Below are 12,562 nucleotides of genomic sequence, written 5' to 3' on the forward strand. Positions count from 1 at the left end.
GCAGTCCCACGGTGGCTGTCCCTCCTACATCATGCCCACTTGCCCTAGCTTCCAGGAGGCACCAATGACAGCTTGGTCCCATGTAGGCTGGGTCATTCCTGCAGCCTTTGGTTGCCCACCTCCCCTGGGAATGGGGGAGTTGGGAGGGACAGCGAGAGGTGGGGAGCACTGAGGTGGCCAAATTCTGCTCCTAGAGAAGTGCAAGATGCCCTCTAGCCCTGCCTGCTCTGTTTATGACAGGCAGTAAGCGTCCCCAGTCCCTGCCTATCCTTCCCACACCAGAGCTCAGAGTGCCTGCCTGGGAGACGATGGATTTATTGGGCCGTGTCCCCGACCAGGAAAGGTACATCCAGTGAAGAGACAAAAATACACCTGCCGTTGGCCGCGCTCGCGCTCTCTCACTTCGCCCTGGACAACAATCACCATAAAAACTGTGCTTTAAAATAATCTTTAAATAATTTCTGCTTTTTGTTTTAAAAAAAAAAATCATCCCCCCCAACCAAATAGCTTTTCCCCCCGCCCGCTCCCATCTCACCCTGCACGTGCCCACGCTGCCTCCCATGGTACATACAAAGAGCAGATAAATAAATAAAGATGTGTGATGCTGCAGGGGGGACAGGGGTCACAACCCCCCTCCAGCCCCCTCACCTCCACTAACATGGAGCCAGGGGAGGCTGAGGCTCTAGCTAGGATTTGGCAGGGGCACCGTGGCTGCAGCTCTGATGGGATTCCCCCCAGATCCCGGGAGCGGGTGAGCAGCAGTGATACCCTGAGGGCTTGGGGTGCTGGGGGGTTGGGGAGATTAGGCCAGGCAGGGTCTGGAGCTTGGGGAGTTTTTTTAGCTTTGGGGTGAGAAAGGTATGGCTTTGGGCTGAGCCAGCTCAGGGCGGGATGCTGGGAAGGCCAGGGAGGGAGCACTTTCCAAGTCCCCAGCCACTCTTCTTCCCCTGACTCCAGCAGGCTGGGGCTGCAGCCCCAGCTCTCCCCACCCCTGCTCCCACCAGAGCGTGCCCATGCCTGCCTGGCACTCGCAGCTTCCTGCTTGCACGCCTGCCTCCACAACCCCCTCTTGCCAGCTGGAGCCCTCTGTGCTGTCACAGCCTCCCCACAGGCATGCCCGGCCAGGTGGCTACAGTGCTGGCTTTGGGCAGAGCTCGGGGTGCTGCTCCCCAGTCTCTCGCTCCAGCAGCACTTGTGTCACCAAATCAGGGGTCTTGTGCCAGAGCTGTGACAGCACCTCCAGCCCTACCTGTGCTTGGGCACCCCAGGCATACAGGGGCTGATTTTGGGTGCCCCCCTGCACCCACAGTCAGGGCTAAGGGCAAGGCACTGTCCCAGTACCTGGGTCACCCTCGTCCCAGCTGCCATGTCCCAGGGGTGGGAATGGCATCTCCTGCTCTCCCACCCGGGCTGCCCAGAAAAGGGCCCTGGGGCCCCTCTCTCAGAGCCTTCCCGCCGGGGACAGGCAGGCTGGGAGCCCCACGGGAGCAGCCTGCAGCCAGGGGCTCTCTCCTCTTCCCACTCCCCCTCGTCTATCAGACCTCCGTCGTTAGCTAATTCTGTACACGCACACGCACATCACACGCACACACACAAATAGCAGCATGTGGACCCAGCCGGGGGCACATCCATGTCCAGAGGGCACAACCCTTCACGCCTGCCCCCCTGCCCCCAGGAACAGGGTGTGAGGAGGGGGTGGTGGGCATGGAAGAGGCACAGCAGGGAGCCCTGGTGCCCCCCAACCAGGAGGTGGCTGTGCCCCAAGCAGGCAGGGCTGGAGGCAGCTCCCCATGGGCACCCAGCTTTGGGAGGGGATGCTGGCTCCCGGTGACCCACCCCACAGCCACCACCTCCGCCAGCAGCACCGGCCGGGGTGCACCCTCAGCTCTCCGCCTGGGGTACCCCCAGCGGGTGGAAGCTGTCGGGGGGCAGGAGCAGCCTGCCTAGGCGGTAGAGCAGCTCCGAGTACCAGTGCACACCGTCCCCCTGCACCCCTGGCCACCCCACCAGGCTGTGGTAGAGCCGGAGTGGCCAGAAGGCCAGCTGCGCCAGATGTTGCTCCTGCACCAGGGCGAAGCACGAGGCCACCACGTCGTCCACCACCAGCGTCCCGTGGCGCGTCAGCGGGGCATAAGCTCCCACGTCCCTCCGGTCCTGCACCCGCACCACCTCGGCAGGCTGCAAGCTGCCTCGCTCTGCCACCACCAGCACGAAATGTCCGGGGCGCACGCGGCTGGCAAAGGTGGGGCGGAAGTGGGCGGTGGGCGCCGAGGCGTTCTCGGCCACGAAGAGCAGGTGGGTGGGTGTCAGGGACAGGCGCCGGGGTGGCTGCTGTGTCTCGATGACGTGGAAAGAGGTGAGAGCACGGGGATCCTTGTCCAGGAAAGCCAAGAAGTCGCTGTAGATGGGCCTGCCCGCCCCGTCCATTGCCAGCACCCGCTGGCCTGGGCGCAGTGCCCACAGCGGTGTCCGGGCACCGTCCTCCAGAGTTGCCAGTGCCCGCCCGGGGAAGCAGCCCCCTGTCTTCGCAGCGGCCGAGTGCTCTGCGCGGGGAGAGAGAGGACAGGAGGGTTACCCATCTGCCAGACCCTCAGCATCACCCTTTGACAATGCACAGAGGCCCTCCCAGGCTGCCCGGCTTTGCCCACCCGGGGATAACCCTGCCCTGGCATCACCAACATGCACGTGTCTCCTATACACCCCCAGCCACCAATCCAGCCTCCCTGGTGCCTGCTCCCCCAGCCACTGTGCCACTGGGGGTGGCACTTGGGGGCTCAAGCCACACATGGCAGCACTTGCTCCCCACTGTGAAGCCAGGATGCTGGGACTGCTCTGCAGAGGCAGGTCCCAAAACCTGCCTGGCAGGGGAAGCGGCACAGAGCCACAGCCCCAGATGTGCAGGGCAGTGCCAGGGGGCACTCAAAGCAAGGAGGCAGAGCCCTGAGCCAGCGGCAGACTGAGGAGCAGAGTGCCCAGTCGCACTCTGCATGCCCACAGCATCCCCATCCCCTGCAGTGCTGGGCCTGGGTACCGCTGGGGAGGATGCTACAAGGAACCGCTCAGGGTGCAGTGCCCTCCCCCAGCACTGCAACACCCCTCCACCCTGTGCTGCAGCCCTGCTCCCTTCTCCCGCCTGCTTGCCCCTGCACCCTGATGCCAGCCAACCCCCTCTCTGAGCTGCAGGGAGATGTCACAGCCTGTGGCCATCATGAGGCAAAAGCCACCACCCTCCTGGACAGGGCTTTGCTAGCAGTTGTCACAGGGTAAAGCACCCAAACTCTCTGGGCCTTGCTTGTCCCCTGGGATGGTGGCACAGTGGTACCACCCCTCCCCAGATGAAAAGAAGCAGAGGTCACTAAGTGTTACCAGGGACCCATCCTGGCACTTAGCAGTGGAACCCTGGCTTCCCAAGGAATGGTGCTCAGCTCCCACAGCAGCCCTGGTCCCCCAAGCCCCAGCACCCTCCATCTTAGTGTCTATATGATGCCCTCCCACCATCTGCCAGGGGCATCTCATCTAGGGTCCTGATCCTGGCCCTGCATGGTCCCAGCCTCGAGCTCCCAGCCCCCCCAGGGCCCTCTCCCAGCTCCCTCATATAATCCCTGAGTGTCCCCACGCAGATGGCACTGCCCCCCATCACTCCCCAGCTTTGGGCAGAGCCAAATCCCAGCCCCCAGGCCCATGAAGAGAGGCATCCATCTCTGGGACAGAATCCTTTTATTGCTCAGATGAGGTGCCCCGGTGGCCATGTCCCAAATCCTGCACCCCCACATCCCCAGGCAGGAGGCAGAGCCATGGGGAGGGGCTGGCAGGAGGGCGAGAGGGGCACCTGGCAGAAGCGGGGGGCACAGGCACTGGGCGTGGAGGGGTGCGCGGGTGCAGGGGGGGACCCGAGGAGACACAATACATACAACAGGCCACGCGGCCATCCGTACAAAAATAAAAGCCATTTACTAAGAGGCAGGGGCAGCCCGGCTGCCCTCTGTACACAGCTCTGGGGAACGGTCAGGATATGCACCCCACAGCCTCCACCACGCACCCTTGGGCTCCCCATGGCCTCGGGGATAAATATGGGGGACCCAGAGCCCTGAGGAGCTGCTGTGGAGCGAGGGGGCTGTGGTCAGCCTCCAGAAGCCCTCCAGGGCCTCAGGGCCCTGGTCTGCTGCTTGGGTCACAGCATCCCTCTTCGGTTGGTCCAGGGGAGCATCCCAGGATTCAAGAGCCTCCGTCCTTCTCCAGGGGCACAGCCCCACTCCTCTGGCCAGCCCCAAGGCTCTGGTGCCATGGTCCTTGCTTCGGAGCCTGGCCCCACTCCTCCGGCCAGCCCCACAGGGTGCCCCGGGGCACAGGAGCCCTGGTCCTTCTCCCATGCTTTGTCCCTCTTCTTCGGGGGCGCGTCGCTCCCTCTCTGCGGCGCGATCGCCCCACCTCCATCGCCGGCCGGCGTTGGGCCCGTCCTGGCATCGGCACGGGGGAGCGGGTCAGCGTGGGGGGGCAGGCTGGCGTCGGGGGGTGTCGGGCCGCTGGCCACGGGCTAGGGCAGTAGGACAGGCAGAGGGCGGTGGGAGCCGAGCCCGGGGACAAGAGACACGGGGCAGCACCGGCGCACCGGCCCCAGCATCGCCACGGGCACGTCTGTGGGCACGCGTGGGGCTGCCCCGGGCCTCTGCCCGCGCGTGTGCAGGCGCTCCGTGGGCAGGCGCAGGTCTCCGGCACGGCGGCCATGGGCGGGCAAGGTGCCGCGGCCACGCTCAAGCAGAGCCCTTCCCAGCCTGTCGCGACAGGGGCAGCAGGCGTCCGTGCAGCAGCAGGGCCCTCTCCCGGCGTGCGGCCGCGGGGTGTGTGTCCCTGCGTGGCCGGGGCCGGCCGTGGGCCGCTGCTGCCCTCTGCCGCACGCAGCCAGCGCGGCCGCTCCGGCGGGAGCTGCGTGGGGCCCGGGGATGCCCCATCCCGGGCAGGGCAGCCTCTCCCGGGGCTGGCGGGGGGGGGGCTTGCACCCCACGCAGTCCCGTCCCGGCCACGGGCAGGGTCTGGGAGCTGCCGTCCCCCTCCCCGCTGCCTCACTGCACCTCACAGTGGGGAGCAAACACCACCAGCGACGGCAGCACCCCTCGCTCCTGAGCACCCCCCAGCTCTGCTCCCCTCCACAGAAGAAGCTGCACGGCAGAGAGCTGACCCCAGGGCACCCTGGCCCGTCCCTGCCTGGGGGTTCCCGACCCTGGACAGTCAGGGTGGGACGGACGCCGCTGCGACAGCGGGAGCTCAAGAGCAGCCGGCGGTGGAGGAGGGCAGGGCTGGATGGGGCTGAGCGCGGGCAGCTGGGCACAAAGGGACTGCAAGGGCAGGGGCAGGGGAGACAGATGCGATGGGCAGACTGGGGAACAGGCTGGGGGAGAAGGAGATGTGGGGTGCGAAAAGGAGGGGGGTAGAGAGGGTGGATCAGGATGAAGGTCCATGGGAGCTAGATGGGGAATTTGCCCCGTGGCACTGCTGGCCACAGGTGTGTGACTCACTCCCCACCCGACTGTCTGCCCCAGATAGGGAAATCAGGCTGCAAAAGCCAGCACCCCACCGGGAGCACCCCAGCCAGCTAGCCAGGCTCCCCGGGCATGCCGCAACAGGGGGGTTGGCCCCCAGCCCTGCTCACTGCCCCCCCCTGGCCTTACCTGACTTGACGGAGCAGTGGATGTGTGCCTTGGACTCGTAGTAGACCCAGTCGAAGCCAGCCTCCACGGCCAAGCGAGCCAGCATGCCGTACTTGTTGCGGTCCCTGTCTGAGGTCGTGATGTCCACGGCTCGGCCCTCGTAATGCAGCGACTCCTCTGAGTGGTGCCCGTCTTCATCCCAGCCCTCCGTCACCCGCAGCTTCACCCCTGGCCACTGATTCATGACAGAGATGGCCAGGGAGTTCAAGCGGTCCTTGCAGCGCTGCAGGGCAGAGGGGCAGAGTCAGTAAAAGCTTTTTGGAGGGGGATTAGCTGCCTGGTTGGCAGGTTGTATCCCACCATGCTTCCACAAAGCCTCTCTGGGTCCTTTGGGGGCTGGTCCAGCAGAGGAAGATTTGAGAACATGAGGTGCCTTGTCCATCCCATGCCCTCCAGACTCCCTGCAGTGTCTGATGCCCCACCATTTGACATAGCATCTCCCAAGGGTGTGCACCCCAACAGGGTACCCATCTCCTCCTCCATCTCTCCCCCAATTCCTGGCTCACCGGAGAGCCTGTTGGGCAGCACAGCCTGGGCTGGGGTGAAACACCCTCTCCGCTCGCAGGACACCTGCACTGTGCTAGCCCTGCCCCAGGGGCTCCCAGCCTGACAGGAGGAGGATGCTGGAGATGAGATCCTGCTGCCTCCCAGCTGGGAGGGTCCCCAGCACTGTCCCCAGGCACAAATGAAACAACCTGCCCAGTCCTCAGCACATCTCTGCTTGGTATCACTCCTCAAGTCCTGAGGCACAAGGGCACAGCGCTTGGCAGACTCATAGCTTCATCCAGCCTCTGCTCACCTGGGAAATGCCAAACCTGCCCAAGAGCTCTGCTGTGCTGGCGCAGAAAAGACGTGGTGTGAAGTCCCCTTCACCTCTCCCCACCACAAGGGCTGAAAAGCCAGGGCCAAGGAACAGCTGCAGATCCCAAAAGCCCCAGACCTGCCTTGCCTCATCCCCTCCTGCCGCAGTCCTCCCCAGCAAGCAGAGGGATGCCAGCCCCAAACGTCTGCACCACAGCCCTCCCAGCCTCACCCTGTGCTGCCCGCTTCCCCCAGTCACATCTCAGGGAGGGACCAAACCCCTGCACACTTGTCTTGCAAAAGTACAGCCTGCACTTCTGGTTCCTTTCCCTGCTGCAAAAAGAGGTGGAGGAGAGCTAGAAAAGGTGTAGGAAAAGCAATATGGGAGCTTTTACACAAAACCAGATGAACGGGCTAGGACTATACAGACTGGAGAAGAGATGATGGGGGGTCCCAGAGAGCCCTATAAAATCAGGGCAAAGGACAGAACATTCACGGTCACGCACGAGGCCAGTCCTGGGAAGTATTAAATGAAATGACTGGGCAGCAGCCTAAAAACCAGCCACCATGGGGGACATTTTCATGTGATGCCCAGCTCAGCTGGAACCCCCCACCATGGGATGTTGTGGGTTGTGAGACACAGTCACGGTGAGCATGTGCCAGGGCTATAAAACTCAATGCTGGCTACATCCCCGGGCTCAGAAATACCCCAGCACTTCTTCTGCAGGGAGCTGCCCCCTCAAAAACCTGGGCCCTCACCCTATCCCCAAGCACTCGCTCCTGTCCTGGGGAGGTGTGTGCTGCTGTTCTTGGGGAAACCCTCTTGTGCTTGGCAGGGTCCGGGCCCTGGGAAGGGCAGTGCCAGGCAGGCCTTTGCCCTGCATGGGGTGGGGGAGCACCTCTGCCCTCGTCCCACGGCTCCCTGGGTGTGGGGAGATAAGCCAGGAAGGTGTTGGACAAACAGTTGCCAGGTGAGGGGAGGAGGAGGAGGGAGGGGAGCGACTTTTGTCCCCATCCACCACCACCGTGGTGCCACTTGGCACGTGGCACAAGCAGCTCCCAAGGTCCCTGGCCCCACGGGCACCCCATGGAGAAGGGCAGTAAGGGGGTTCAGAGCTGGAGGCAGGCAGGGAGTCCCTGATGCCCCCCTGCATTCCCCAGCCATCACTCTGGGTGTCCCCTTGCCGCTCCCAGGTCAGTACCCTGCTCTGGGCAGCCCCCTGTCCTCAGTGCCAGCCCTTCTGTCCTCCAGGGGCAGCCTGCCAACCCACAAATACCGAGACCCTCCAGCCCCTGTCCCCCAGGCAGGGACACTGCCTGCCACCAGCCCCCCAAGCAGGGCCACCCTTTCCTAGCAGGACCCACCTGGGCTGCCTTGTCCCTCACATGTGCCCCTCCCAGCGCAGCCCCAGCCCAAGGGTCCCACCTTCCCCTCCCTGACCGGGGCAGCACCCAGCTGCCTGCCTGCCTGCTTGTTTGCCTGCCTCCCCGCCCGGCTGGGCCCACAGAGGCAGGCAGGGTCCCAGAGCACCCTGCCGGGGACGGGCGGCCCTGCCTGTGCCTTTGGTGGCCAGCAGGTGTCAGAGCACGGGCAGGGAGCGGGCAGGGAGCGGCAGGGAGCAGGTACCGACGGGCAGGGAGCAGGCAGCGACAGGCAATGAGCAGGTACCAATGGACAGGGACAGGCGGCGACAGGCAGGGAGGGTCGTGGAGGAAGCGGGTACTAATGGGTGGGGAGCAGGCACGGGCAGGGCAGCAGCGGGCAAGGAGCAGGCATGGATGGGCAGGGAACAGGCAACTATGAGGAGGGAGCAAGCAGGGATGAGCAATGATAAGCAGGGAGCAGGCAGTGATAGGCAAGGGCAAGCAGGTGGGGATGGGCAGGGAGCCGGCACAGGAGGCAGGGAGAAGACGACAACGGTCAGGGATGGCCAGGCATGGGCAAGAAGCAGGCAGCAATGGGCAGGGAGTAGGCAAAGGCGGCAGAGAGGGCTCTGAGATGGGCAGGGAGCAGGTAGGGATGGGCACTGCCTGCCCAGGGGCTGTGCTGCCTGCACACACAGCTAGGCAGGGACCAAGAAACCCGTGGGCATGGGCTGTCTGCAGGCTCTCTGCTTGCTGGGGGCTGCAGGGAGAGCCCACCCCCTCCCCACACACAGCCCAGAGGAGCTACAGCATCCTCAGGAACCAGGGTGACCATGCCTGCCTGTGTGGTGAGGTTCCCCTCCTGCCTGGGGGGGGAGCACAGGGTCTTGCAAGGTGACAGCAAAGATATGGAAATGCCACTGTGGCCCACGGGCCCTGTGGGGCCCAGGCTGGGGTGGGACGTCCAAGTTCAGCCATGTGGCACTGAGCCCTGGCCACGGCTCACCAGCCCAGCGCTGTTCTGGTGTCCAGCTGGGAGGCTGAAACTCCAGGGCGTGGGGGGAAGGCGAGTGGTGACAGTGTGTGAGGGGGGGCACAGCTTGACCCTGTAGTGGCAAGGTGACTGGGCACCCCCAGGCCACATGCAGGACAGGGGCTCATGCCACCACGCTGAGCTGGGTGGCTCTGTGCTGTCCCATGCACATCACGGTTGGGCTGGGCTGAGCAGGGATGTTCTCCCCACTGACCAACATTGGCATTTCCCTTCTCATGTCCAAACTGGGGACAGGACCACGTCCTGTGAGGGAAGCCAAACCCTTTCAGTGAAGGCAGCAGGTCTGGAAGGCAGGGCACAGCTCCGGGACAGAGCACAGTCAGCAGGGACCCCAGGGGAGGTACGCAGGACACTCAGGTGTGACCGCAGTCTCAGCAGAGGAGTTGTGGATGGAGTGTGCTTGGCCGCAGCTATGCCCATGTCCAGAGCCTGGCCAGGAGAAGAGGGGTCCCACTAGCATCTCCCCCCAGGTAAGGTTTCTCCCACAGGAAGACAAGAGTCCTATCCCAAGGTCTCCATGAGAAATTCCTCACCACTACAAGGATGGTCTCCATGCCAGTTGGGCCAACTGTGGCTGCAAGGGGTGATGGCTGGGGTAGGGAGAGGCTTGGGGTTGGGACTCCATGGGGGCAGGGGGCCCGGGACATTCCTGGGCCAGGCTGCTGGGGAGAGGTGAGGCGGGCTCTGCCTCCAGCCTTATCTCAGCACCTCCGAGTGGGACCAGCGAGAGCAAACACACTGGAATTCTTGAGGAAGATGAAACGATAAAGGAAAGGCGGGCAGAGAGCAGCACTACCCACCCCCCCAAGCAGGCAGCATCTTCCGGCTGCCTGGGACACCCAGACCCTTGGACTTGGGGAAAGAAAACAGGTTTGAAGTGAGTCAACAGCAGTAAAAGCCAGTGCACTGGGGGAAGGGACAAGGAGTTGGGTCAATGGCCTTTCCCAACCCATAGCAACACAGGGAACGGTGCCAGAGCCAGAGCTCCCATGTCTGGGGGCATCTCCCACAGCCAGGGGCCACAGGACAAGCCCAGAGGGCTGTGGGATGGCAGCAAGCTACCAGAATCCACGCCACTTCCATAGCAATAGGGACAATTCCCTGCAGAGCTGCCCAAGGCACCATGGTACCCATATGTGCATGGACGTGTGGTGGACAGGGACCCTGCTGGCATAAAATCCCTCATTTGGGCACCCCCGGAAGACCAGAGAGCTTCCAGGTATCCTGCCAACAAGGCAGTGGGACAGTGGGAAGTGTGGGGCTCGCAGGTGGGACATGGAGCCCTCCCTTTCCCAGGGGTGCTGAGGGGCACTGGCTGGGTTAGGGAAGGTGGTGGGAGCCCTCTCAAGAGCACACGCAGCCAGAAGCACTCTCCTGCCTCCAACTCAAGCAAGACGATGTCACCCACTTCCCCGATGCATGGACCAGCGGAGCTCACCGCTTCCTCAAGCATCCCTGAAGCTGTTCCCCAGGGGATGCAGGCTCCAGCCCAGCCCCAAGGCTCCAGTTACCAGCAACCACGACCTGTGCAACTCCCCAAGCTTGGTGCTGCCTCACAGGGGGTCTCGGTCCCTCTGCTGCAGCCCCCAGCCTGAGAACCACCCTGGACCGTGGCCCCTGCCCTCAAGGACCTGCCGCCAGGGCACGCGCAGTTGCAGAGCTGTCAAGGCAGCAGACAAGCAGCTTCTCCTCCTGCTGTTATCAACATCTCAGTCAGAAACCATGGCCAGAGCCCCGCTCAGTGCCCACCAGCACAGCCACCCACACTCACCCCCACCTGCCAGCCCCAGACTAGGGGGTGCAGCAGTCAGCAGGGCAGCCCTGGCTCCCCCCCGCTTCCTCTGGGAGCTCGCTTGTGCTGGAACCCAGTGCTGAGGCTGGTAGCCAGGTTTCTTAGCAAGGCCGTGCGGCTCCTTATCTGCATTCCTGAAACCCTCAGGCATTCTCCTGGCAATATTAAAACACAGAGTAACCTTCGTCCAGCATCACCGCCCCCCCCTCTGCTGCCGTCCTCTGTCCCCCCCACTCCTCCTTCCCAGGGCACTTGTAAGCTGACTGCAACAGGGCATTTGCAGTAACAGGTTGTTCCCGTCCCAGAGCACAGCGAGCTGAGGGCAGCCCCCATCGGGCAGCCTTCACCACCCCACCCGGGGGAAGACGGGGGACACGTGGGAAGAGGGGGGACTGAGGCACAGCACAGGGTTTCGGTGACAGAGTGGGGACAAGGTCATCAAGGGCGCTCCTGGAGCCCAGCTTTGGGGTCTGCCTGCTCCCCTCCCTGCCAGCACACCGGGCTCCGCTCCGTCCCCCGGCTCCGACAGGCAGACTGCCGGCGCTGCCAGCCGGTAGGCAGGGCAGAGGGGCAAGGGCAGGATGGGTGCAGCGGGGCAGGGGGCTGCCCGGTGGGTGTTACCCGGCAGTCCCGGCTCGGGGGGGGGGTTGGCAGGATGATGTCGGACCGGGGGCTCCGCGGCATGGCTCGGGGGGCACCAGGGCGAGGTGCTGCCAGCTTGGAGGGCAGGGTGCTGCCAGCCCGGGGGACAGCGGGACGTGGGTTGGGGGACAGCAGAGCAGGGTGCTGCCATCTCGGGGGACAGCGAGACATAGGTTGGGGGAGAGCAGAGCAGGGTGCTGCCCGCTCGGGAGGCACAAGGGCACATCTCGGGGTGCAGCAGACATGGGTGCCACAGACTCCGAGGGGCAGCGGGGCAGGGTGCTGCCATCTCGGGGACAGGGTGCTGCCGGCTCCGGGAGCAGGGTGCTGCCCTACCAAGGCGCAGGGTGCTGCCAGCTCCGGGTCCGACGCGCCCAGCCCAGCCGAAGGGGCTTTGCAGCGCCCGGCGAGGGGAGCTGCCCGCGCTGCGCAGCCGGCAGCCCGGGCCGTGCACCGGGATGCCCGGGGCAGGACGGGGAAGCCGCAGCGGCGGGTCCCCCGCAGCTGCCCGCGCTGCCCCAGGAGAGCGCGGGGCGCTGGGCGCTCCCGGGCAGCCCCGGTGCCCGCAGGTGCCCGGCGCGGGGGTAGAAGCGGGCGGCGGCGGGGCCGTACCTGGGTCATGAGCCGGTCGGCGCCGGTGTTCTCCTCGTCCTTGAAGATGATGTCGGGGTTGTAGTTGGGCGTGAGCTCCTTGAAGCGCTCCGAGTTACGCGCGATCTTGCCCTCGTAGCGGCCGCTGGCCCCCAGCGTCTTCTCGGGGACGTTGGGGCTGAACTGCTTGTAGGCGAGCGGGATGAGCTTGCGGGGCGGGCGGCGGCGGCTGCCCACCACCCTGCCCGGCCCGCAGCCGCGCACGGCCGGCGCCAGCAGCAGCGCGCACCCGCTCAGCAGCAGCAGCAGCCGCGCCGGCTTCATGGCGCGCCCGGCGGCGGCCCCGGGGCGGCCCGGGGGACCGGCGGCTCCGGGGGCCCCGCTAGGCTCTGCCGCCGCTCCCGCCGCCCGCCCCGGGGCTCCCCATGCGGCGCGCAGCCGGCGGGCAGGTGCCGGTGGCGGTGGCGGTGCCGGTGGCGGTGCCGGTGGCGGCGGCGGGGCGCGGCGGCTGCCCGGCGCGGGTGCGCTCCGGCTGCCCGGTGCGGCGGGCTGGCGTCGGCCCGCTCTGAGCTGCCGTGGCCCGGCGGCGGCAATAAATAGCGAAGGGCCGTT

The 12,562-nt window shown here is 65.2% G+C and overlaps 1 protein-coding gene across 1 annotated transcript; it reads right to left on the reverse strand.

The window, feature by feature from the left end:
* Nucleotides 1-1,881: 1,881 nt before the first annotated feature.
* IHH (Indian hedgehog signaling molecule) lies at nt 1,882-12,274 on the reverse strand. The gene is made up of 3 exons (XM_074828269.1): nt 11,972-12,274; nt 5,667-5,928; nt 1,882-2,543 (listed from the first exon to the last, which is right to left on the reverse strand). Exons 1-3 carry the CDS (start codon nt 12,272-12,274, stop codon nt 1,882-1,884), a joined length of 1,227 nt encoding a protein of 408 aa, XP_074684370.1.
* Nucleotides 12,275-12,562: the final 288 nt, after the last annotated feature.

The sequence above is a fragment of the Strix aluco genome, chromosome 6 (genome assembly GCF_031877795.1).
Source record: "Strix aluco isolate bStrAlu1 chromosome 6, bStrAlu1.hap1, whole genome shotgun sequence".
NCBI classification, from domain to species: domain Eukaryota; kingdom Metazoa; phylum Chordata; class Aves; order Strigiformes; family Strigidae; genus Strix; species Strix aluco.